The 25,314-nt window shown below is 44.5% G+C and overlaps 1 protein-coding gene across 1 annotated transcript in view; it reads left to right on the top strand.

The window, feature by feature from the left end:
* LOC146182820 (presequence protease, mitochondrial) overlaps nucleotides 1-25,314 on the top strand; it is a 187,102-nt gene that overhangs the window by 16,919 nt on the left and 144,869 nt on the right. Inside the window, exons 10-14 of the mRNA XM_084608927.1 lie at nucleotides 4,160-4,288; nucleotides 4,519-4,632; nucleotides 6,933-7,029; nucleotides 9,833-9,967; nucleotides 21,298-21,436. Coding sequence (XP_084465053.1) covers nucleotides 4,160-4,288; nucleotides 4,519-4,632; nucleotides 6,933-7,029; nucleotides 9,833-9,967; nucleotides 21,298-21,436 — 614 coding nt within the window. The remainder of the gene's footprint in view (nucleotides 1-4,159; nucleotides 4,289-4,518; nucleotides 4,633-6,932; nucleotides 7,030-9,832; nucleotides 9,968-21,297; nucleotides 21,437-25,314) is intronic.

Here is a 25,314-nt window from a genome sequence, read left to right as displayed (position 1 = left end):
GTGCTGCCCCCTGGGTTTCTGCACGGTGCCCATAGGCAAGCACCGATTTACCTCGTGACCTTTTTTTCTTGTGGGAGAAATATGAGACTTGGGATATACTCTTTGGTTTCCGCATTGGCAGGAAGCGCGCTTCTTTTGACTGCTGACTGCGGTGGTGTGGCGAATCGCCAGATTTTCGTTTATTATAACCGAGTGGTGCAATCATGGTTGTTTGTTTTACCTGAGACACAGTGCTATAGCTCTAATAGTAGGTGCATATTAAGGCAAAAGCCTTTCTAGGCTCATGGAAATAAATCCTGTGAACGAAACTTGTGTGCGCGATCTGTCATATTCCGCGAGATATGTTCTTGTCTAGCGTTCCTGCCATCTGCAATCCCACACTTGAACGCTTCAAGGAATGCCAGGTGACAGGGGCAATGGTGTACCATCCAAACATATTTACTTGCTGGAGAGTGTGTGACAGATACTGTGCCTTCTCTTTCCTATAAACCAATTATGGTTATATGTAGCACTGCAACGAATGCCGATAAGAGGCTAATGATAAGAGGCAAATGATATAGGAGAGGAAGGGTAAGCTTTCGCCATTCACCTCTTAAGAGACATCTAGGAGACCCTCAAAATGATTTTTGATGCATCCTTGTTCGTAATAAGCAAGCGTTTGTTATAGGACTATAGACACCAAATTTTGGTGGCATTTTTCTTCTTGTTAATGATACGTAAGTCATTCCTGTATATCGATCCGCACGCAGTTTTCACCTACCACCGCTAAATAATTTATAATTGAATTTTCTTTTCTCACCAGTTTCGGCTTCGACAGTCGAGAGATGGCTGGGACGTCGCAATCATGTCTTGACGCATGAAAAAACAGCAATATAATCACTCACTCTTCACTTGTAGCGATTTCTGTTCTTGAGGTAGGCTGGCTTTATCATTGTAGTGAATTCAAATGACACATCAATGATTATATCGCTGTATTTTCATCCCTCGCGTGACCTAGACTTGACTTTGACGTCACAGCCATCGCTCGTCTGCTGAAACCGAAACCAAAACTGATGAGAAAAGAAATTCGATTATAAATTATTCAGCAGTCGTAGGCAAATGTGATGTGGTGATCTGTGTACAGTAATGTCCTAGGTATCATTACAAATGATAAAACACGAACCCAAAAAATAGGTGTCTATAAGGACCGGGCGCCCATTGCATGGCGCCACTGCGCCTCGTCGGAACAGCGCCGCCCGTGGCAAAACGCTTGTTAGCGGAGTGCCAAGGCAGCTGAGCGGTGCAGTCGTTTCTGTTTTGCGAGGTGTACTCGAGCATGCCCCTGCCCGTCGTTTTGCGGTGTGGCTTTTGACAGCTTTGAGCTACTTTTGAGTAATTGCAAGGAGTATTTTTCGACCAGGAAATCTTGATAAAGGAAAGGGCCGTCCTCGGCAGGGCGTGCATGTTTTCTTTTTTTTTTTGAAACCGCCCGGCGCATGGTATTTGTTACATACTCGAAAGGAAATCTTGATAAAGGAAAGGGCCGTCCTCGGCAGGGCGTGTGTGTTTTTTTTTTTTTTGAAACCGCCCGGCGCATGGTATTTGTTACATACTCGAAAATGCCGCGCGCGTGATTTCACTATGTGCTAGGAAAGTCTTCGTTAGGTGCTTGTGAAGACGATTTTGGAGACGGAAAATACGCCTGCACTGCGCGTTCATCTTATTTTTGTTCTTGTCAAAACCCGCCTGAAGATCAAATACCGCCGAGCCGTGTAGCCATGGCGGCGTAGTAGTGGTAGTTGTAATGGTTAGCGTTCATGTAAAATGGAAAAGATGCTGCACCTGTCTTTTTTGGTAATAGGCTCAAACGATTCAGAATAGAATAATAGCAGATGACATTACGGCTTTAACCTTGCAACGAGAGCTGGAAAAAGAGAAAAATAAACAAGCAAGTAAAAATAGGATTATCTTTATGGTAGGAAAAGCAAATAAACATACTTCCAGGACTTCCTGCACAATTATGCTACAATAGCTCACTGAATCCGGCCTTGAGACTATCAAACTTAATCATAATATTAGCGAATTGAGTAATACCACCTCAGCATCCTTTTTGCATATACGACAATGCTCTGGTTGAACACATTGGAGCTGCTACAGATAATTGACTTAGAAAATGCTATACTATAAATACGTTTCTCTCAACTTGCTGCGGAGGTTCTGAAAAAAAAAAAAAAAAAAAAAAAAAACGTTTTCCTGCTATGAGCGGCCCTATTTTTTCAGGCGCCTGCTATGATAGAGAGATCTTGGGAGAATTTGGCTTCTGCTTTAGATGTCTCCCAGCGCAGGAAGTTCAATGCGATTAACCACAGCTGCCTTGAGCATTTGAAGGCAGTAGTTCAATACTGCCAAACTTTTAAATACAATCGAATAAAAACAGACAGTGTGATGTGTTGTAAGATAAGCCACCAGACAACTAAGAGGGCGTTCTATTGTTAAAGGAATCCCTCTGATGGCTCGTTTGCTAAGGTGTTCTATTTTCTCCGCGTACCACAAACTTGCGGGGCCGATGCCTGACTGCCACATCTGATGAGTGTTAGGGGATATGACCATGTAGGTAGTTTTCTATTTGCACGTCAAGGATTCTGGATAACTGAAAGCCATTCCTTTTACATACCTTGTCACCGCAGTTTGCAGGACTGCCGCTAAATGTTTTTACAGGATTGGCCATACAAGCAATTTCTGAGAGGTAAAACAGTGTTATCTTACTACGTCATAATCTGGAAGTCTCGCGTTCACTAAAACACAAATGAGAAACACTGTATTTAGGCGGGCCAGGAAATGGGCACTGCTGAGAAAATACGTAAACCCATGTCAAATGCAATGTGAATTTGAAATAAAAGACAGAGAAAATTTTGCTACTCAAGGAAAAATATGTGCGAGACCTATCAACACTCCAAACGGCAATCTGCTTGCCTTCGAAAAAAAAAAAAATACTGCGTTCAAGCTCATTTCCAACAATTAAAATGTATTTTTTTTCTTAATCACCTTTTATATGAAGCTGAAAGCAGATTTTGTGACCATGCTGTATTGAATGAGCTCTGAAATGAGTGATTTTATTAGGCAAGACGGACATGCCACAAACAAATGTCAACAAATTCTAAGAGTATCAACATAGAGCTCTCAGCACATTTTCATTGGTTGACACACAAAGAGAGGAAAAAGGACAAGAAGATCATGGTAATAGGAATTGTACATGTCTCCTATGTGCTCTTTCTGTTAAGAGAAAAAAGAATTCTCCATAACTATGTCAGCGAATGTAGCTTGTCTCTGCCCATCACTGAAGACCGTAATGCAGCTCGCATGACCATGGTGGCTGCCTTTTCCTTTTCTGTGCTGGGATTTTCTTGTACACAGGTGGGGAAATGCTGGCGTTGTAACATAGGCTGTTGGGTTCCTTCGATTTCCAATTGTCAATAAAGTGATTACAGATGAAGGAGTGCAGCTTCGGCTCCGAGACTCGTGCCTTCACTCCTGGGGAACAAAAGGCACAAAGCATCCGGTTGCAACCGGAATTCAAAAAATTCAGCACTTTCCGCGACCACACAGTAACCAAATACGTAGATGCATGCCTCTGTCTTTCAAAGAACCGTGCTTAGGTCACCCGCCACTCACACTTGTGTGGAAACCCGTAGAAATTAATTGACTTAAAACCATCCGACGAGTTGGCATAGCTGCCAGTGCAGCCAATAACGCACCACATTTCGCCAGCCTTGTTTGGCCAGACTTCTTTTCACCGAGCATATTCATACAACTAGCCCAACTTTCTGCTCTCCTGAGGATATATTCATACACAACATCATCTAAACATTAGGATTTCCAATTACTACACAGACCAACGATAAACAGTGTGGTCCAATGCGCTGGTAATGCGCTGGCTGGGGCCGGCGCATGCCAGCAACTAGCGATGCGCCGAGAGGTGGTGCCACCTGTTCAGCTGTCCGGTCCCTATAGTCCTTTATGACTGCATCCTTTATAAGTGGGCTCGACTGTACTTTGTTCATGTTGTTGCGTATATGCTTTGTTTTGGTTTCTGTACTTGCATAAAAGGCAGATTTAACTACCGGACTGTGTTAAGACATTAACATTTTATTCTCTTTTTTGTTTTTCGTTTCTTTTACAGCATCACAGATACACACGAGTCATTTGCCATGTCAATATTGAGTCACTTGCTTGTGAATGGACCAAACTCGCCCTTCTACAAAAACCTGCTCCAGGCAGGTATTGGAGCGGATTACACACCATCACTAGGGTGAGTTCATTAGTTTGGCATTAAACTTTCATGGGCATGAAAAGTAACCTTGTGTGCTAAACTGTGTTGCTCTAGATTTTTTTTTTTTTAAGTTTATGTTCAAGATGTCGAAAAGTTGTATTGTTTTATTGTGACCTGTAGTTAGAGGGATTTGACTCTCTAAGTGAAAGAGCAGGAGCCATTTTTTAATACTCTGCTCATAATTGATGTAAACACATTTTGCAATGCAGGTACGATGCAAACCTGAAACAGGCATTCTTCTCAGTTGGATTGCATGGTGTGAGCAAGGACGACATTGGGAAGGTGACTGACATTATCGGTCAGACATTTGATGAAGTCATTCGGTAAGACTATACACGGAACTTATGCTTTGATTTGTAAAGTTGATTGCATGCCTTAGTTTGGGACCTCGTGTGAAGCTGAAATGCTTTAAAGATTTTTATGTGTACACGTCAGCATCCTCATTTAGTATTAGGAATTTTTCAAGCTTTCTTTCTTTAATCCTTCAATGACTAAAGTATTTTGCTTTCTTTCTGTTAATGCTATAAATTCATAAAGTGCTCTTCTTGTATCCAGGTTTCATTATGATTGTGCAATTCATTAATAAAAAAAAATAGACATTAAATATAGAGAAGACAACAAAATAAGCATTGTCATCATTTTTTTATCTTTTGTGAACTGTCTGATTTACATAGCGCTTAGAAAGAATTTCATGCACTAAAGAAAGCGAAAGACAAAGTTTACTGGTATCAATGTTTTGACAAATTCCAGTAACTTTGTTTTACTGATTGCAAAAGGAAATGGATGTATTGCTGAGACATGCGCATGCCTCAACCTTTCCTTTTGAATATAAGATGCACATTTTGTCACAATCCTAATCTTGTGGCATAGAGGTCACACATGCAAGGAACAGAGTGCACTGGGGAAATCTGCAATTTCTTTAATTCGTTTGGTATCTACTTCTCTGCCTGTAAAATGCTGTGCTCTGTTTTATATCAGGCTAACTTCATGACTATGTGATTTCAAGTATATTGTTCCTACAGCTTTCTCCTCAATTGTTTGTTTTGGGGTTTACGGTCTTTGGAGAATGTACTTAAGGTTGACAAACTCTTGTGCACTGGTGCAGTATGGGCACCAGACCTGGTCTTAAAGAAATCATCATCAGTGCCCAAAAACTGAGTGCTAATACGTTGACTGCATTATCTAAGTAACTGTGGTTTATAATAAATGCTTAATGGGACAATGGAAGGTTGTTTACCGAGGGTAAAGAAAGGTAATGGTACTACTGATAAATATGGAATCGCTTATCATCCCCATGCAAAAGCTTTTGATCTAGCTTAGGTAGCACCAAAATATTAGCGTTTGAAAACATTCTCCACATTTCCTCTCCTTCCTGGTGATGTCACACGGGCCCCGTGATGCTCAGAGGGGAAGTTCATGCGATAGACTAGCGCTGATGGCTGATGGTCGCCGCGAGGCACAGGAACGGCTCTTTAAAAGAAATCATTCGCAAATCATTGGCTCACTTCTGAGGACGTGCATGTGGCATGCGGCGCTTAGTGGCATCTGCTCTACACAATGCAACCATTTGAGAGGCACTTCTTGAGTCCCTTTTCTTGGACCCTTTAATAACTTATTGCTACTATTGTTGTAAAAGTGCATTTTATGGGCTATTTTTAAATTTGTCATTTAACCCTTTGACTGTTTTTGCCGTACGGGTATTGCGGACCGCATTCCGTCCCGCGGCGTTTTTGCCGTACAGGTACTGCGCTAAACCCATAGTGTTTAAAAAAAATTTTACACTGGGGGGTGAATTTTTTTTGGCATATTTGACAGTCAAAGGGTAATTTCATGTGGAACAATTCCTCAAAAACTTGCGTAAATATGTTATGTAAGTATCTTGGGAAAAGGTTTTAAGAAGTTTTCCTTCAGAAAGCTTGGTAAAATGCTTGTCATTGGTGTCTACTGACATGATCATTTTACCCATTTTTGCATTCCTTGATATTAGAAGACATCAATGGCAAACATTTTAGCAAGTTCTGTGAAGTGAAAATTCTTGAAAGCTTATTGGAAAAAAATTGCGTAACATATTGCACAAGTGCTCAAGAAATGGTTAAATCATGAATTTAGAATCTGCACACAAAAAAGTATGTGATCCCTGAAGATATTTTTGTTTAGTAATAACTCATGTTCTTCCTTAAACACACTTGAGAGGGCTCCAGTACAAGTGCATAAGGAGGTATTTACTTTTGTTTAGGAACTTATGTGCCTTACTCAGAGCCTATGCCTTCAAATAAGTGTGAATAATGCTATTAATCTTGAATTGGTCTTGGACTTGGATAATTAGACAGTGTAAACGGTACTTCTGATTAGGTAGCACATTTGCCAATAACATATTTTCGGTGCCATGTGAGCATGATGCATTACCTTTCTTTTTTTTTATGTTTGGTTTAAGGTGCATAAAATATGCGTATTTCAGGGTTCATTATGAACAAAAATATAAGTTGGTTTAAGTGGTGGGTTTGTTCCTGCTTACTTGGTGATTGTGATTATGTACTAGTGTTTTAGCACAGAACAGATACTAATGACATTTCTGACTAGTTCTGAGACAAGTTAACTGTGCCTCTTTTTTTTTATCACTCAGTACTGGATTCGCTCAAGAACGCATTGATGCTGCTCTTCATTCAGTCGAGCTGAGTATGAAGCATCAGACAGCCAACTTTGGTTTGCTCCTGAATTATGTGAGCCACTTTTTTTGCATTATACTTTGCAACTGAATGGTGTGTCTGAGGACATGCAGTTTGAATTTGTTTGCTTCTTTTGGATAGCAAAATGTGGAAATTATTCTTAAAAGTTGTAATATCATAGAAGAGCTTTAAAGGGGCCGAACACTGAAATTTAGGTCTAGATTTTTTTTTTTTTGCCGCAGTGGAAAGATTGATGTCTAAAATGTTCAATTCCATAACGGTTTTGTTAGAAACGCTGTAGAAAATTTTATCGGGAATTTTTCGATCAATGCGTGCGCCCGTTTTTATGTAGTCCGATGCTGGAAACCATGAGCAGCGACCACGATGACGACTGGCGGTCGACAAAAAAAAAACGTACTGAAAACAAATATAACTTTCACTCGCCAGACAGAAATCGGAAATTTTTTGCGTAGAGTAACTTCCTTTTCAGTTTCACACTAAATGCTGTTACGGAACAATGACGCACGCCCTCATTGACGAAAGTTTTAGTGGGCACTGTTATCGCTTCATTCACGAAATTGCAAACACTGTGGCGCCATCTAGTGGCAGAACCTGAAAGCATACCTTTCGCGGTGCGACAGCAGGGGTGGATTTTATTTAAGGAAGCACTGGAGAGAGCACAAAATATAAATTATGGCAAGCACTCCTAGAAGAAAAAAAAAAAAAATGTGGAGTTACGAAAATCAGCTATATTTTGCTGACACGTAGTCACGTGGGGGGCTACACTGAAAGTACTAGGGTTTCTCCGCTGCCTCGGTTGTTTTTATGCAATTTTCAATGGCAAAATAAAATTATAAAGCCTCTTTGATATTTGAGTGCTAGATCTGTACTATATGAGGCAAGGGCTTTTTATCTCCACCGTAATCTCATGACATATTTTGGCCAGTATTCTGCCCCTTTAAAGCTACACAGCTTGCAATGAGATATGACTGTGGCCATTAGGATCACAGTAGTGCCATTATTATTATTATTATTTTTTTGTGTACAGTTACACTGGAATATAGATGAATTTCAAGGTGTTTCATATTTTCATTGCATAACCATAATGAGGAGAATGGTAGGTAGAAATATCTTAGCATTTTTTTTTTTATTGTGCTCCTAAAGATGCTAGGATACTCGAAATTATCTTCAAAACAGGTTTGTATGAGCACTGGAAGGTAAATGAAAATAGTGCAAGCTATGCGAGTGCATTCTTTAAATTAGACATGACATCAGGCGGTCGTTAACTGGCTGTTATTGGCTTTAAAACAAAGAAAAAGCGATGTGAACATTTTCTTTTTTTTTTTTTAATTTCATGGACCACAGCTCAGACACAGTTTCTCCTTTTAATTAGCTCAGTATTAGGTGCTGTAAATGAGAAAGAGATAGCTAATTTTACCCCGTGTCGCAAAGTTTCTTCTCTGCCAAGAACACAAATGCAGACTGAATTCTATGAGCATCTGACAGAGAGCTGCCCAGAACCTGTGCCTAGTGCGAAATATGATTCTTATGAAGTGAAAATGCCTATGTGCCTCATTCAGCAGTTACATTTTTCAAAGTTGGGTAGTTTGGATGATACATTTTCTTAGGCAATATGTTTTTTCTGCATTCTTTTGAAACATATTGAGAAGGTTTTGCTGCAGTTGTGTGACCAAACTGCAACCCTCAGTTTTTGAAAACGGTATTTTTTTGTATTCAGAGAACATTTTCTTCACAACCATGAAATCTTCCACAAATTTTACCTTAAATTTTATTACATGCCTCATGCGTATGTGAACCAAAGGAGCTGAGTTTGCATGAAGTATTTATATACTAAATATAAATCAGTTTGTCTTGGCAAGAAGCACAAAAATTGAACCAATGGTGCTTCTCAAATTTTATTTCGAAAGGATTTTCCAGATGGTGATTATTGTTTGGTCCAGGAAAAAAAAAACAATTGTTATGGGTAATGAGTGAAAAAATTCCATAGCTGTAGCTTGAAGATATATATTTCAGGAATGTTTTGTAACAAACCAAAAAAAAAATTTAGTAATTTATATTTTTGTATTGCTCCGCCGCGGTGGTGCAGTGGTTGAGATGCCATACTACTGTGCTGGAGTACCCGGGTTCGATCCCGACTGTCGGCAGCTGCATTTTGATAGAGGCGAAATGAGGAGGTGTCCATGTGCTGTGCGATGTCAGTGCATGTTACAGATGCCCAGGTGGTCTACATTACTCCGCAGCCCTCCACTGCAGTACCCCTTTTTCTCGTTCCGCTATCACTCCCATCTTCCTTTATGGTGTGGTTCAGGTGTCTACAGAACAAGTGTGACAGATACTGTGGCTTTCCTTTCCTATGAACCAATAATTATATATTTTTGTACCATAATTATTCTAGAAATATTTTTACTAAACCTTCATCAAGAGTAAGTATGCAATAAACCTGGAAATTTTGATTGCGTTATCTTGAATAGGAGTTGAAATAATAGAAAAAAGGTTGCGACTTGCGTTAGCATACCCCCCCCCCCCCCCCCCCCCCTAAATTCAGGCAGCCTGTAGCACTTGCAAAAAATCAAAAAGGCAACATGTGTGATATCTTGTGCAAAGCAGGCTGATTCTTTTTTTAGCCCTGCACCTGATGTTGTGAAAGGACAGCTAAGAAATTCATACTGACGTAACTGGAGGATAGCCAGAGTGTTATCAAATAATGCATCGGCAAAATATTGGGTTGCAGGTTACAGAGAATTTATTGACTGTGTTCTTTTTTGTAAACACCTGATCTGCTGTGACCATTTTAAAGCTCATGCCTTTCTCTTGGCTTTTTTTTTCTTTGTGCCAGGCCACAGTTGGCATGTGGAACCATGGTGGTGACCCCGTGAAGTCGCTCAAGGTGAACGAGCACATTACCTGGCTGCGTGAACAGCTGGCTGGCAACCCACGCTTCTTTCAAGAAAAAGTTGATAACTACTTTAAGGTTTGTAATAGTATTCATTTTCAGGGTGCACAGTAAACATGGCATGATACCTTAGATGCAGAATGCCTTCCATTGATATTTTTGAGAGCTACTGTTAATGGTTACCTTTAACTCTATGCCATTAGTCACCTTATAGCTTCTCTGACTCCTAGCGTGCCAGCAGAAAAAAGATGTCTAAATATAAAAAAATATGGGAAAAAGTAGGGTATGTTAGCACTAAGAAAAGCTGGCTATACCACATGTTTCAGGGAAGCCTGCTACGAATTATAGAGAGAGGCTTCGGGAGGTAAAATGACCACTTTTTTTGCAAAGGAATACCAGTGTGGATGGGTGTAAAAAAAAATAGGTGAATCACATTAACTAATTCAGCTGGTAACTAAATTATTGTCAGCTTTTTAGCTGTTACAGATCTGGTTGAAATTAGAAGTTTATAGCTGACCTTATCTGCTCTTAGAGTTTCGGAAATGTGGTTGCCCCTTGTGGTGCGCTTCACAAGTTTTGGCCATATGTTGCGCAATTAGAAAATTGCGCAATTAGAATTAGTGGCATTCACCAAATTGTGTCACTTTGCGGTGCCACATGATCTTCTCTGTCCCACCTGTGCTACCTGCGCTGCACTGCTTGCCATTGTGCCTGCCTGCTGGGGTGGAGAAGGGAAGGTCATGTGACATGTGAGGTCTGTGGCCCATGGGCCACACACAGGGTGAGGTTCGATAGTGGGCATTGCTTTGCTTGCAACGTTTTGGTTGTGCAAGAAGTGGCTGGAGTTTGCAAAGCCAAGTCACATTTTCAAAGTTATAAAAACTGCTATTATCATTGGTAAGGTACAAATCATTTAATTGTGATGAGGTGCTTGTCTTAGTTAACCAGCTCGCTAATGAACATTGTTCACTTGACATCTGATATCTGCTAGCACTGGTACAGTCGAACCTGGATATATCGAACTCGAAAGGGATCGCAAAATAGTTTGATATATCGATAAATCGATGTACAGAAATCGGCTTGAGATGTCACTTGCGACCATGAAAAATGATACTGTATTTGTCGCGTAGTCAACCCACTCGCATAATGAAACCACTCCCTACTTTTGCCCCCAAGAATTTGAAAAAAAAAAAAAAAAGCTTTGGTGGCGCATTTCTCCGTTTCGACCATCGCATCCACAACTCATTTATTGGCAGTGCGCCAAGATGCTAGGCAGCGATAACGTCACGGTGTGTTTATCTTTTGACTATAATTTTCATAGATCCTGCGGTGGCAGGGAGCAAACTTGGCAGAATGCCCGTGTGTACAATGGCTTGATTGCACAATCCTAGCTGGTTCGATTTATCGCGCCACGCTTGGGTCCACTGCTGCAAAATCATCGGCAAGCATGATAGCTGCAAATGCCATTTGAAATGAACAATGCTAAAAGCAAAAGCCGATGTCATGATTGCAGCTGACCGCATGCTTTCATCGATTCATGGATGCAAGGATGGACGACTCGCAAAAAAAAAAATCCTGCTTCATAACGTCCGCAGCCGCTATAGCATACGCTACGTCGCACGTTCAGCACGACGGCAAGGATGAACGACTCTCGCAAAAAAAGAAAAAAAAAAGAGAAATAGAAATCTGCCGCCGCTTAGCGTCTGCAGCCGCCGTAGCTTACGCGTGTTCAGCACAACACGAGACGCGCATTGCACGCCAGCCGCCGCGCTCAGAGCGTTCACACACACACTGCAGAAGCGTCTGCCACAGGCTCAGCTGGCTTGTTCATGCATGCGTAATGCGCGCTGCTGCGAACAAAGACTGGGAAAGAGAGAGGAAGGGGAGAGCTAAAGCTCCGCAGAAAAGTGGGCACACCCTTGCACTTCGCCCTATCGCGTTTTTTCCCTCTTCCGAACACCACGGCTGCATTAGTCCCCTCTCGTTTTTTTCACGCTAACGGCTTGCAAACATCACTTGCTGGCGCGCGGCAAACATGGTGGCAAATGATCATCGAAGATGTGCGCGCCTTTGGGGAAAGAGCGTGGCGCTGCCCTAGACGAGCTGTCGCTGAACTGTGCTCTCTTATCCCTTCCGCGTGTAGCTTGAAAACGTCATGCAGCAGACGGCCGAGGCTGATGCGATCGTCTTTGGGGAAGGCGCACTGTCCAATGCGTGGTGTGGAGTTCGATATATCAAAAGACCGGTGAAATGGAGTCTAATATACGACGCAGTTTTTCTATATGAGGTATACTTGTGACGTCATCCACAAGGGGCGTTAGGGGCTGGCGCTGGATTCACCATATGCATGGTTATGTGTGCGGGCGCTGCAACCATGCCGCAGTACTACTCTGGTTCCTAGGTGAGCTTTTTTTTTTTATTGATACTGTTAACCCTCGCTTGAGGGTTAATACAGGGAGAGTATACAATACATAAAAGATTAATAACGCTAAGTTGGACGCACTAGACATAAAATATCAATGGATTACATGCCCCATCTACGCCAGTTAGGTGTAGTGGCGGACTTCAGCGCAGCCGCAGTGCAATGGCCAGCCTCAGCCCGGGCAGACTGTATTGCTGAGCACCGATCTGCCAGCACCAGGTAAGTATTGTGTACATTCGTGTCTTGTCGAAATTTCTGCGTGCACCAGCGAAAACCGTATGAGTGAGAGGATACATACTTACACCCGTGGACATTGTGGAACAGGAAAAACGTCAGTCTCGATAAAATGTTCGACTTTGTGAAACCATTGGCTAGTATGACTGCGGTAACTTCGTCGTAGTGTGCGGCGTACTACAAGACCACTACTTCGCGTTGAATTCCCCGACATCGGGGCCTGCTTGTGAAGCGCACTCTTAAGGGGGACCCTGGTCTTAAGACAATATTTTTTATTTACTTGTAGATTTTGATGAAAGTTGCATCATTTATGCAGCTTTTTGTACTGATTTCAAATATGCATAATAATTTTATGTAAGCCATTTAGTTCTGAAGATATTGAGCACTTTATGTTCTTTGTTTGGAGGTGAGCTGTCAGTAAAACTACAGGAGTTATAATGAAAACTGACATATCAAATCAATTTAGAACACACAGAGAATGCAAAAATCAAGATTGAATGTCCTGGTTCCATTCTAACCAAAGTTACAGCTTGTCAAAGCCACCTTGACACTTCAGAAAACATGCAATTTTTAAAAACTTCCCTCATTAAATACCACAAATTTATTTATATTTTTGCACTGTTTACCTTTCTGGTGCAAAAGTAATTATAGCAATATCATAAGTAGAACCAGAGATATCGCACCTCCAAACATATACCGTCCTCAATATTTTGATTTTGAGAAATTGATGAAAAACGTGTTGATAAATTTTTGAAGCACCAAAGCTAACAGTAACTCTATAAAGTGGGTTCTGACTAGTTTCTGATGTCAATGCATCATTTACCGTCGATATAATTCGACCTCAAAGAATGAAATTTACGGCTAACGGAATGCATGGTCCGGAGGGCGTTACCAAGACGAGTGCGTTTGCATCGTGACCTCCGCAAAAGTTGGCGTGCGATCGCCATTCTCACGTTCATGCTGTAAACACAGTCGGCCTGCAACTAGTGATAAGTGACCGTTGCTCGTCTTGCACTGTGTAGAAATTCAGAAGAAAGTTTATTTCGACAAGATTTGGGATTCCGTGCAATCTTCTCTATGTTCCGCGTGTCGCGGGACGCTGCTTCGCGACTGCCGCTGCGGCTGGTCGCGGCACTGCCTCACAGGGCGATCTATCCCGGCATTGAAAGCTGCACTTGCTCATCTGCATCATCACGATTCCGTACGCGGCAGATTGTGCCACTCCTCGCTATCGCACTGAGCACGACCAGCTATGCTACGCCGTTATCAAGCCATCACGGACTCGACGCGGAGCGCCGGCGCTTCGTCATTGATTGCAGATAAGCAGATGCGGCGATGCGGCATCCCCGGCGCATTTATCTCCTCTCGCTACTTTTGAATCTTAATAGCGTGAATCTTAATATTGCGCATTTCGCGTTGTGGTTACGATGAGGGAACGGCGCTAGGCCGACTAGGCCCTAAAGGAGAAACCTTTTCAAAATGGCGCCGTACTGCGAGCAGTCGACGCTGCCAGCCAACCAAAGTTCGTCATTTTGCTCATGTGCGGTGGAAGTCTAATAGCAGGCCGCGGAAAGTCAGCGGCACTTCCGTCCCGTCTAATTCTCCCAAGCGGGGGCGAAAGGAGGAAAGAAAAAGCTGAGAGGAGGACTTCTCTCTTTCGCCTAAATTTTCCCCTCGCACTGACGGCGCCGCCGACTCCGTTGCGTGGCTTGCTTCGTCCTCGCGTGAACCGCTGCAACCGTTACGACTCCGCTCGTTTCGAATTAGAACCGTCGTCTGCGTCGGTCGTCTGCGTAGCCTAGCGCTGTGAATTCTCTGCATGTTGGCTTATCTGCCGAAGTCGGGATTTTTCGTCGCGGTTCTTTTACTCTGTGCATCTCATTCCTGCTGGCTCTTCGCCCCTTCGTGAGACGAGAGACTTGTCTGCGTGCACCTCCAGTTCCGTGGACCCATCTCGTCTGCTGATTGTGCTGGCCATTACAGTCGGCGATATCCGCTGTGTTTCGGGTTGTTGAACTTGTACTGTGGATAAGTGCGTTTTGAAGAATACGGTTCTTCCAGGAAGGGTAGTGTAAATTTTTAATTGTGCATTTTGGTTATGTATAGCACAGTGACATGTGATTACTTGCATCAAATACCAACCACTAGGTAACTAGAACGCAGGTATTTGCTCATGTTTCTACATTGCTTTGATGGTATGGAATGTTTAGAATGAATATGTGCATCATTTATTTAATTTCATATCAACTGTACACATGCTGACAGAAGCAGTGCCGGCAAACTGGGTACTTTTGTAGTGGTAAAGCAAGCATGCAAGATTACAATGTTAGCGCAGAACAGAGAACACTACTGTAAACTGTTAGCTATGTAAAGTGTGTGTGTGTGAGGCATACCTCGTCGCATCTTTTCATTTTCTGTTTCACGTGCAGCTAATAAAAAAGAGAAACGATATCTGCTGTTCTCTGTGCTATTTCTTGCTGCGGTCGGGTACGCTTGCTCGCGAGCGCCTGCGCCCTCGAGAGTGCTATGTTTGTGGTTTTTCTTTCCATCACACTGTTCCTGCCGCGAGCCGGTTGCGCCGCTGCTGAACGATGATGCGGTAGAAAATCCACAGGCAGAGCGTTCTCTCGGGCGCGAGCGCACGCGAGCGCGCGACCCGCGCTACTTGAAGCAACCTACCGACACCCCCTTCAGCGCACCGTGTTTTTGGACCAGTCCGCTATACGGCCTCCCCCGTCAAGTCCATTTTTTACGCGCCCCCTCCCGCTATAATCCTGTAATGGAGAGTTTGGCGCTAGCGTCTGTAATTCGTGGCCGCTGGGAGGTATAGGGAGTTTCACACACCTGCTAATAGCAGAGCGTGACAGGGCGTGTTTCACGCGATTTTGTTCCTTTGTTTTCTGCTTCGGTGGGCTCGCTCATGGTCACCAACTGAGATATAGGAATGGCCTGAATCGCGATCTTTCGAACGACACCAAGATTATGCCCGCTGATCGCGTATTTCTCGAACTGCGAGGGATCGAAATACGGTGCGATTTGACCTCAGTTTAAAGGGCCACACGCGCAGATTCTGATCTTTGGAACGCTGTAACGCGCAAATTAGGCGATATTTTTCAACGAAACTTCGGAGATAGCTGCGGAAAGATCTCAGAATCGCGAAAACGAGAAGATTGAAAATCCGATTTTCAGACCGATTTTTGCCTACAAAGACCCTGGTCCCCCCTAAAGTTTTACGACAGTTGAAGAAATTAAAACTTACAAATCCATGAAAGCATTTCAATTTTTTGACAAGCGAGTGAAGCCAAGAGCCACATAAGCGTGAAAGCGTCGATGGCCGGCGTGCCATTTTTAAAGATGAGTGAATTTGCGACGTGTCTGTTTTTTTAGCTAGCGCTATAATCTCTACTGACTTGCAAGTGACGTGTTGCAACTTAATCAAGAGTTATCGCTGCACATCGCGTTGTTGCGAACCTAAGTTCCTAAGTTTCATGGCAGCAACAAGCAGAGCTATGTTGCTGACATGAAATTTCTAAAACATGCTTGCTGGGTGTGCCGTTTATGCTGCGAGCCCGTGAAAGCATTTGCTCTACCTTTTGTCACCCAAATTAAGCATCAGCATTGCTTCGCTTTACTGCTGGAGCAGCACCTATGCAAGCTTTGATCGGCAGTTTGCCGACTTCCACCACTAGAAATGTGCGTTTTGTGGTTGCTTTGGAATCAGGGCAAGTAATACGCTCTCTCTCCAAGGTTTGTGTTCCTGCTCAGTTGCAGCTAACAACGGGTTTACTAAGCTGCAAGTCGTGTTGCGCGCAACGGGCAGCTGGCCACTTTTGTTGTTGCATGGGTGAATTCTTGTTGCAACACAGAACAACCAGTGTTGTTATATCCTGGAGCAGGAAAATAACGCTGCAGACTTCATGCGCATAAAGGGCTCCACAACGAAAAGTGGATGTGGAAGTATCTAACAACATGATACAGTTCAGCTCACTTATAACGAACTTGATCGTCACGCGTCATTTGTTCGTTGTATCCTAAGTTCGTAGTAAGTGGACCACCTATAATACGGGCAAAAAGAGCAAGTGAGACGAAAGTTAACTTTATTTTTGAAAAAAGTCCATGATGCATGTCTGCTTCTTCAAAGCTGATCGCATCACTGCCGTTTATAATTTTTCCGGCACGGTAATATGGGGGGGGGTTTCATCGCCAAGGCCTCTGCTGCACACGAGTTTCTTAAGCGACGCGATGTAACCGATCGCGGTTGAAGCGTTCACAGCAACCGGCGGTAGAGCAGCATCCTCATCATCGTCCTCGTCGGTCTCTGGGCAGTCAGGAAGGGCTCGCACTTTACGCACAATAGCTTCGTCAGTGCATGGCTCCGCAATGTCGGCGTCGTCATTAGCAGAAACGAAATCGTCCCAGGCAACGTCAGGTCCGGCCAGCTGCGTGTCAACGACGCGTTGCCACAAGTCCTCGTGCGACCGGCCTTCCGGTGGGTGATGTATGGCGTCCTCGGTGCCTGGGCCCATAAAACCCGCCTTGCGGAAGCAATTTGCTATGCACTCCGCGGTGAGTTCCATCCACGCTGCTTTCAACATCTCCACGGCGGCAAGCAAGCTGATGCGAACTGGCATGGCAGCATCAATCGCGATCAACAAGCGTTGGATGACGCGCTGCTGGTAGCACACCTTGAACGCATGAATGATGCCCATATCCAGCGGCTAAATTTTGCAGGTTGCATTGGGAAGCAAGAAGAGCACTGTCACCGCACTCAAGGAAGGCTGCACATGGTGCGCTGCACAGTTATCCAACACGAGCAGGACCTTCCTGTTTTTTCGTGCCATGTCGCGGTCGAGCTCGGCAAGTCACTAGGCAAATAAGTCACGACTCATCCAGGCTTTTGTATTGTTCCTGTAGCATACTGGCACATAGCTTCCAAAGCATCGTGGCTTACGTGACTTGTCAATTACAAAAGGCAGCCGCCGGTAACTGCCGTCCATATTGACACACAGAAGAATGGTTATGCGCAACTTGCTGTTCTTCCTTCCTGCACACTTGTCGCCTTTCAAGGCATGCATTTTAGATGGCAACATCTGATAAAACAACGCAGTCTCGTCGGCATTGTAAACGTCCCGTGGAGCATAGCTCTTGATTGTTGGGAGGTTGTCGGAAAGCCACGCATCGACGTCCTCGTTGTTCACAGACGCGGCCTCGCCGACGACCGCCTTGAAAACAATTCCGTGGCGAACCTTAAACCGGTGGAGCCATCCATTGCCTGGGCTGAAGTCGGGAGAGTCCAAAAGGAAGGCAAAGTCTTTAGCCTTGGAGAGCATCAGCGCATCACTGATCGGAACGTTGCGAGACCGGGCGTCAGCGAACCACTTCAGCAGTGGGTCCTCAATGTCCGCGTAGGTCGCCTTCCGAAGGCGCTTTCTAGTTGTCGGGTCGTCATTTACGGTAGCACCAAGAATCTTTTCCTTGCCCTTAGCAATGGTTGAAATGGTCGATTTCGACAGTCCGTACTGCTTGACCAGTTCGCAGTTTTTTGCACCTTGAGCAAGTCCATTAACAATGTCCATCTTCGTTGCGATGTCAACAGCTTTCCTTTTAGCACCTGAGGAGGTCGGCGTACAGTCCTCTATCGCACCAGGCGCAAGTCAAGCCCTTGGGCTCGCGCGTTGAGGCAGCCTTCAACTCCCCGATCTGGGAAAGCCACGGATGCGGCAACGGTGTCAACGCAGTGCCATCGCACAGAAAGAATCAACGGCGCAATGCCCTCAGCGCGGGTTGGCAACGGAGCAACAAATGGAGAACCGGTTTGAACCGGTAGAGCAGGCGCCTGACTTTCCGGATTGGCGGACGCAGATCACGTGGATGCATCACAGCGACGCGGGCGGCGCCACTTTCTCTTTCATCACCGCGCGCGCGTGCTTTTTCGTTTTCATGTTTCAACGCGCGCTTTTTCTTTTTTTACTTTATGTTACCCGCAAAGGAGCGCCGGGGGACGCTTTGTGCGCTCTGTGTTCGCGTCGTGTCAGGGGAACACAAAGTGCGCGAAATTCGCCTGCCGCGAATTCGCAGTCGAACGAAACCGCGCCAAACACTGCCGGCTCGATCAACTACGTGGGCCCGACAGCTTCGTGTTCACTCTAACCGAGTGTTGAGGCCACAACAGTTCGTTCTATGTGAAACACTGTGCCATTGCCCCAATATATATTTTGACGGTAGCACCGCCCTCGTTCGTACTAAGCGAGCGTTCGTTATGTCTGCAGCTGTTATATCTGCGGCTGTTATAAGTGGGCTGGACTGTAAATCTTTACGGATCACTTCCAATGTACGCCGGATACCTGACAATGAATCTGATAGTGTGTGAGCTGACGCTCGGAGATGCCACTGGCGACCTTCGATATGGTGGGCGAGGCGTAACGATGCTCGCGCCATCTGGTAGTACGGCCTCAGTGAATACTTCCTATACTTTTATATGGGATTTTCAAGTGGATATTCTGTGAGTTCGATATAACTAAAATTCAACTTATCCGGGTTCGACTGTATTACAATTATCCACTAATAGTCTATATTTAAAAACTTGTAGCAGGCTTTCCTGAAACACCTGATAAAACTAGTGGAGGGAGGCGAAAACACAAACTGTGAAATTCCTGAAAATGTTCATAATGCATTTTCTGATGTCTCAGAAAGCTCAAAGCTAGTAATTTGTATTGTGTATTGTATGTCTTATGCCCATGCTGAATAGAACAGTAGTCGGCTGCAGTTACATGGAACGTCTTGCTAAACTCTTTCTCTGAATCTCGCTGAATCATGTGATCCCTCTATGTGCCACCAATATATGACTAAAAAAAGTGCCTTCTTTCATTAATAATAAGTTCAAAGCATATTGTCATATACAGCCGAACCCGGATATATCAAACTCGAAGGGGATCGCGAAATAGTTCGATATATCGATAATTAAATATACAGAAAACGGCTTGAGAAGCCACTTGCGATCGTGAAAAATGATACGGTATTTGTCGCGTAGTTAACCCACTCGCATAATGTACCCACTCTCCATTTTTGCCCCCCGAGAATTTAAAAAAAAGAAAATGCGTTCGGTGGCGCGTTCCTTCGTTTCGACCGTTGCATCCACAGCTCATTTAATTGAAAAAAAAATTTATTTCCAGTAATATACAGGAAATGGGCCTCGGGCGAAAAGCTACAGCGATAGCTTGAGAGCAGATATTGGCAGCGTGCCAGATGCTGCGCAGCGATAACGCCATGACGTGTTTATCTTTTAACTACACTTTTCGTAGATCCTGTGGTGGCAGGGAGCGAACTTAATTGGCAGAGTGCCCGCGTGATGGCTTGATTGCACAAGCCACGGTTCGATTTATCGTGCCGCGCTTTGGGTGGGGCGGGCGTTACAAAATCATTGCCAAGCGTGACAGCTGCAAATGCCGTTTGGAGCGAACAATGCTAAAAGCCGGTGGCATGACTGCAGCCGACCGTATGCTTTCGTTGATTCATAAATGCAAGAATAAATGACTCTCGCAAAAAAAAATCTGCTGCTTCTTAATGTTCGCAGCCACCATAGGTTACGCTACGCCGCATGTTCAGCCTGACAAGAACAACTCTCGCAAAAGAAAAAAAAAATGCCGCTTCTTAACCTCTGCATCCGCCATAGCATGCGTTCAGCCCGACGGCAAGAATAACCGACTCTCGCAAAAAAAAAAAAAAAAAAAAAATAAATAGATCTGCCGTTTTTTAGAGTCCGCGCGCAGAGCGTTCACGACACACAAGCGTCTGCCACGGGCTGAGCTTGCTTGTCCGTGCATGCGTAGTGCGAGCTGCTGCGAACGAGACCGGGAAAGAGAGATGAAGGGGACAGATAAAGCTCAGCAGAACAGTGGGCACACCCTTGCGCTTCGCTCTGTCGCGTTTTCCCCCTCTCCCGATCGCCATGGCTGCATTGGTTCCCTCTCATTCCTTCACACACGACTTGCAAACGTCACGTGCTAGCGCTGCAGCAATCACCGCAGATGCGTGCGCCTTTGGGGGAAGTGCGCGGCGCTGCCTTAGACCAGCCGTCGCCGAGCTGTGTCCTCTCATTCCCTCCGCGCATGGCTTGAATACGTCACGCGGCAAACGGCTGAGGTAATGCGATCGCCTTTGGGGGAGGCGCACCGTCCAATGCGTGGTGCGGAGTTCGATATATCGAATGACCGGTGAAATTGAGTTAGATATACGACGCAGCTTTCCTATACTTTTACATGGGATTTTCAAGGGGATATTCCGCGAGTTCGATATAACCAAAATTCGAAATATCCGGGTTCGATATATCCGGGTTCGACTGTATTATATTATTCAATTGCAATTTCTTTGCACGATTTTTGTTTCGAGTATGCCATAACTGGAACCCTACACAAAGCCAAGACAATCCATTTGAGGCACGTCTGGCTTTGTTGAAATTTCAACTGCAGTTGGCGCTGCCGTGTAACATCGCCAACTGCTGTTCAGTTCAACTGACTGCCAACTGAACTGCTGTTGAAATGTCTATGTAACAATGGCATTATGCTTTTAGAGCAGGAGGCTACAGGAAGCTTATTTCAAGTGGCCAACGTTAGTAAGTAGGCTTTTACAGGCTGTTTGATCTAGTTTTTGTCTTGAAAAAAATAATTTATTGGACAATGAAGATTTGGCTGTAGGCATGGATATAAATGTACATATACTACATATGTATATGCTTATTTTTGCACCATAACAGGAGAACAAGCACTGCCTGACATTAGTAATGAACCCTGATGATCAGCATGAGGAGAAAATCCGCGCCTTGGAACAGAAGAACATTGACAGGAAGCTTGGGGAACTGGACGTAGCTAGCCGAGCGTCTATTTTCGACACTGGTAAGCTGCCACTTTCTTTTCCCCCTTTTCATTCCTGCATTGGTTACTCTTTCTGTGGCCTTGAATTATGTTGTACACCACAGCTATTAGTGGCTTTGAAGGAGATCTTACTGTTGACTGGTGTAGCTACCGATAGTGCTGGTCTGCTTGGCTACCTTTGGCCAAAACTACTAGTGGGCCCAATTTTACCTTAAATGGATGTTGACCTCCATAGTTGTGAATGATACTTGAGGTTTACCAGTAGTCGAATAAATGTGGTAAATCTGTAGCACAGTGTTGTGGGGCCATTTGAGATGCACTAACCTTGAATTCTTTTAGATGTGTTGTTAGAAATGGAGTACTGTATTTGCATGACTGTATTGTGAGCTTTTCCCCTTAGTTTATTGATTTCAAAATGTATCTAGCGTTATATCCAAAACCGGATATGGATGTAATGTGATCTTTGTTTTTGGTGCTCTGCCGAATAGCTACTAAGTTTGTGAGCTTGTAGGAGACGCCTACTTTTCACCAGTCTTGGGCTATGTAATGCACATTGGCAAAGGAGAGGATGGCTGTGAACTTGGAGAGGAGGTGGTGCAATGGACTATTCAGAGAGAGAAGCCACTCAAATAGTTAGGTGGAGTATGGAAAGAAAAGAGGGATGAAAGGGCGGCATGAAATACGAAGTGGTGGTAGCTCACTTCCGGCGATGGCCACTGCGGTGCAGCTGATGACATGTGTTAGCGCGTTAGGGGCTTTGCTGTCCTCACTGACATTGTGTGCTTCTGAAGGGTTGAGTCTGAAATGATATCGAGATATCCCTTACTTTTGTGTTTCTGCGTGCCGTCTTTGTTTTTTCTGAGCCCTGGTCTGTAGTTGGCTTGAACGGCTGAGGTCATGCTATAATCTTCATACAGTACAGTATCAAAAAATGTTTTGTGAGATCTCACTCTCCTTCCTAATGTAATATGGGTAAATGAGACACCTAGTGAACACTTAAATTGGCAGCTAAAGTGTGTTTTTATTTTTATTATAATTTTTTTTTTTGCCATTTTCATTTGATGAGGACATGTGATAACATTGTGAAGTGTGGTCTGGGAAGGGAGTGTTTTGGAATTCCGCTTTAATCAGAATAAGTGCAAAATTGTTGCAGCTGTAATTTATCAGCACAACTGGTAAAGGTCTTCTCATTTGCTAGAGCACTTGTTTTTATTGTCTGGCACAGTGTGACCAGATTCGGATCTGATTTTGTGTATCTCTGAATCTCCATGTGCGTATTATTCCTCATAAGATCTGTAGACACTGGCTTGAAATGAAGGAGTAATGTGCAAATGGATAGCCTCTTGTGGAATCTCATGGTGATTGAATCTTGATTTGGTCATTTCTTTCAAAGCTGGCTCATACTTTGAAAGCAGCATTTGGAAAAACTTTGCTATCGTTAGGCTTATTCATAAAAAATTGTTGCATGGCAGGTGCGGGACGGGACGCCTTGCAAGCGGTCTAACAGAGCAGAGTGTTCCGATACCGATAGGAAATCGAGGCAAGGATGATGAGGTCATAAGCACAAGGGTTCAAAACACTGAACTGCACCGGAAGGTCATGGCCAGCAACACTAACAAGCAGTGCAGAGCCCATCAACACCAAATGTTCCGCCGTCCGCGACACGCACCCGAGACCAAGCCAGCGTGAGAACTTTGCGTAAATAACAACGAAGATACAGAGATATGTGCTCCAGCGTCTACAAGCGCACGCACTGGGACACCATCAACACAAATGTTTAGTTGATTCAAGCGGGAGATCTGTAGAGGATTTGTGGACTTGGTTGTGGATGCAGCGTCACCTCCGGGAGCTGCATCAGCTAGTTTTTCCAAGTCAGATCAGATTGGCCGTATGAGGCTGTAGCTGAGGATTGAGCAGGCTGCAGGGATCGAAAATGACGAGCTTGTGGAGATGGAGAGCGGGAAGAATGACGTGGTCCGGAGCTTGCGTAATCATTGAGTGAATGTGACTGGTCAGGCTGTGGTTGGGGTGGAAAACGGCAGGGCATATCTGGACGGTAGTCATGGGAAAACTTGGTACGTGAGGTTGGAGACCATCTATTGCGGCAATGCTGGGAAATGTGGCCGACATAGGAACACTTGAAATACATGGGGCGATAATCAGGCTTTCGCCATTCTCTTGGATTTGGATAGCGACGAAAGTACGGGCTCAGGGACGGAAAACATTCGTGCTTGGTGGCCGGTCACGAGGGTTTCCGATGGAACAGGCAGCAGGCAAGAGGTCCAAGTTTGCAAGTTCCTCTCGCACGACGGCCTGAATAAGGGAAACATCAGGCAAGGGGTGGCCAGGGACGGTGGGTTGAGGTGGTGCAGGTGCACAGGCCTCCATTTTGTGGCGAACGATCCGGGTGACGGTGTCGGTAATGTTAAGAGGCGAAGGGGAAGGTGCATTAGTTGGTGGCTGCTGCATAACACACGAAGTTGTGGCTGCCGTATGGGGAAGTCATTGAAACTGTGGAAATATGCACCGGCTCTTTACTTGCTCGAAGAGACGGCACTCTTTGGTAAAGGCATCCATGATATCATAGCCTTTGCAGAAGAGCAAATGGAAAGCATCGTCCGCTATCCCTTTTAGGGCGTGGCCCACCTTTTGAGATTCCGACAGGACTTTCACTGGAGGACTGCGCACGTGACTCAAGGTGTGTTTTAGCTGCGGGCTTCAAAGCATCTGGTGGTACAAAGAAAGCGCGAAGCTTTGCTTTGAAGACGTCCCAGCTCGTTAATTTGTCCTTGTGGGTGTCGTACCATTGCCTCGCTGTGCCAGACGAATAGAAAATGACGTCTACCAGCATTACGGTGAGGTCCCACCAGTTATGGGTGCTGACACGTTTGTACATTGAAATCCATTTGTCCGCGTCATCACCTGAGGCACTGGAAAAGATGTCTGGGTCACGAGGGTGAGCCATGATCATGAATGTAATGGCAGTGGGACGTCGCGAGTCGCCGGGTTGAATCACTATAGCCCCTTCCGGTGTAGCGACCGCTGCGAAGCTCCGTGGTGCAATAGGCCAGGACACGGGTGATGGGAAAGTCCACATCTGCACCAAGATGTTACGTGGCAGGAGGTGTATACACCACATAAAACACTGGTACACTCACACCAAATGTGACACAAGCGCAGGGTGCACCGGATGTCAATGCACAGACTGCTACCAATGATTCGGGCCCCGAGCACACGCCATGCACACACACACTTAGTCTGCCTTATCTTCGATGAGCCGACCCGTGGCAATATTTTTGTAGTGGAGAGGGGGAACTGTTCTGGAAACTGGTCCTTGAAAGAGCCAGTTTAGACAGCAGGGTAGAGCTGTGTTGCCATCTGTTGGAAACATTTTATGAGGTGAGTGGCAGTACCAGTCTTCTTAGCTGGCTGAACTTGCTGTTCTGTGGGTCTCTTTTATGCAAATGAGGAAAGTATCTCTGCCAAATGCGTTACTGTACAAGGCAGGCATCAGAAATAAATTTTTATGCAGAGCATGTATTCAGGTAAATGAGTTTTATTCAGGAAATAATTTCTACTGGAGCAGAGTAAACACTGTTGTATAAGTGGGGCCCTTCATGTTTGAGTAGAGTCCGGCTTCACTTGATTCTCGTAGCCTGAATAGACGTTTTGAAAAATGTGGCTAAACGGAATTTTTACTTGAAAATATAGTTTGCGAGTGAACAAAGCTTACTGCACCACGTAAAAGCTTATGCTTAGTTTAGCGGGGTGCATTCAGTTCACTGTTGATTTAGATCCCTTTTATAAGCATCTCGCATAGCCCGAGTCGCTTTGGGACGTTAAACCCCACAAACCAAACCTTCTTATAATGCTTTGTTATCGATAGCATAGCTTAACTC

This window comes from Amblyomma maculatum, chromosome 7 (genome assembly GCF_055883805.1).
Source record: "Amblyomma maculatum isolate TAMU_Amacu chromosome 7, ASM5588380v1, whole genome shotgun sequence".
In the NCBI taxonomy this organism is placed as follows: domain Eukaryota; kingdom Metazoa; phylum Arthropoda; class Arachnida; order Ixodida; family Ixodidae; genus Amblyomma; species Amblyomma maculatum.
Note: the sequence above shows the minus strand (reverse complement) of the source record. Positions and strands in the feature narration are given on the sequence as shown.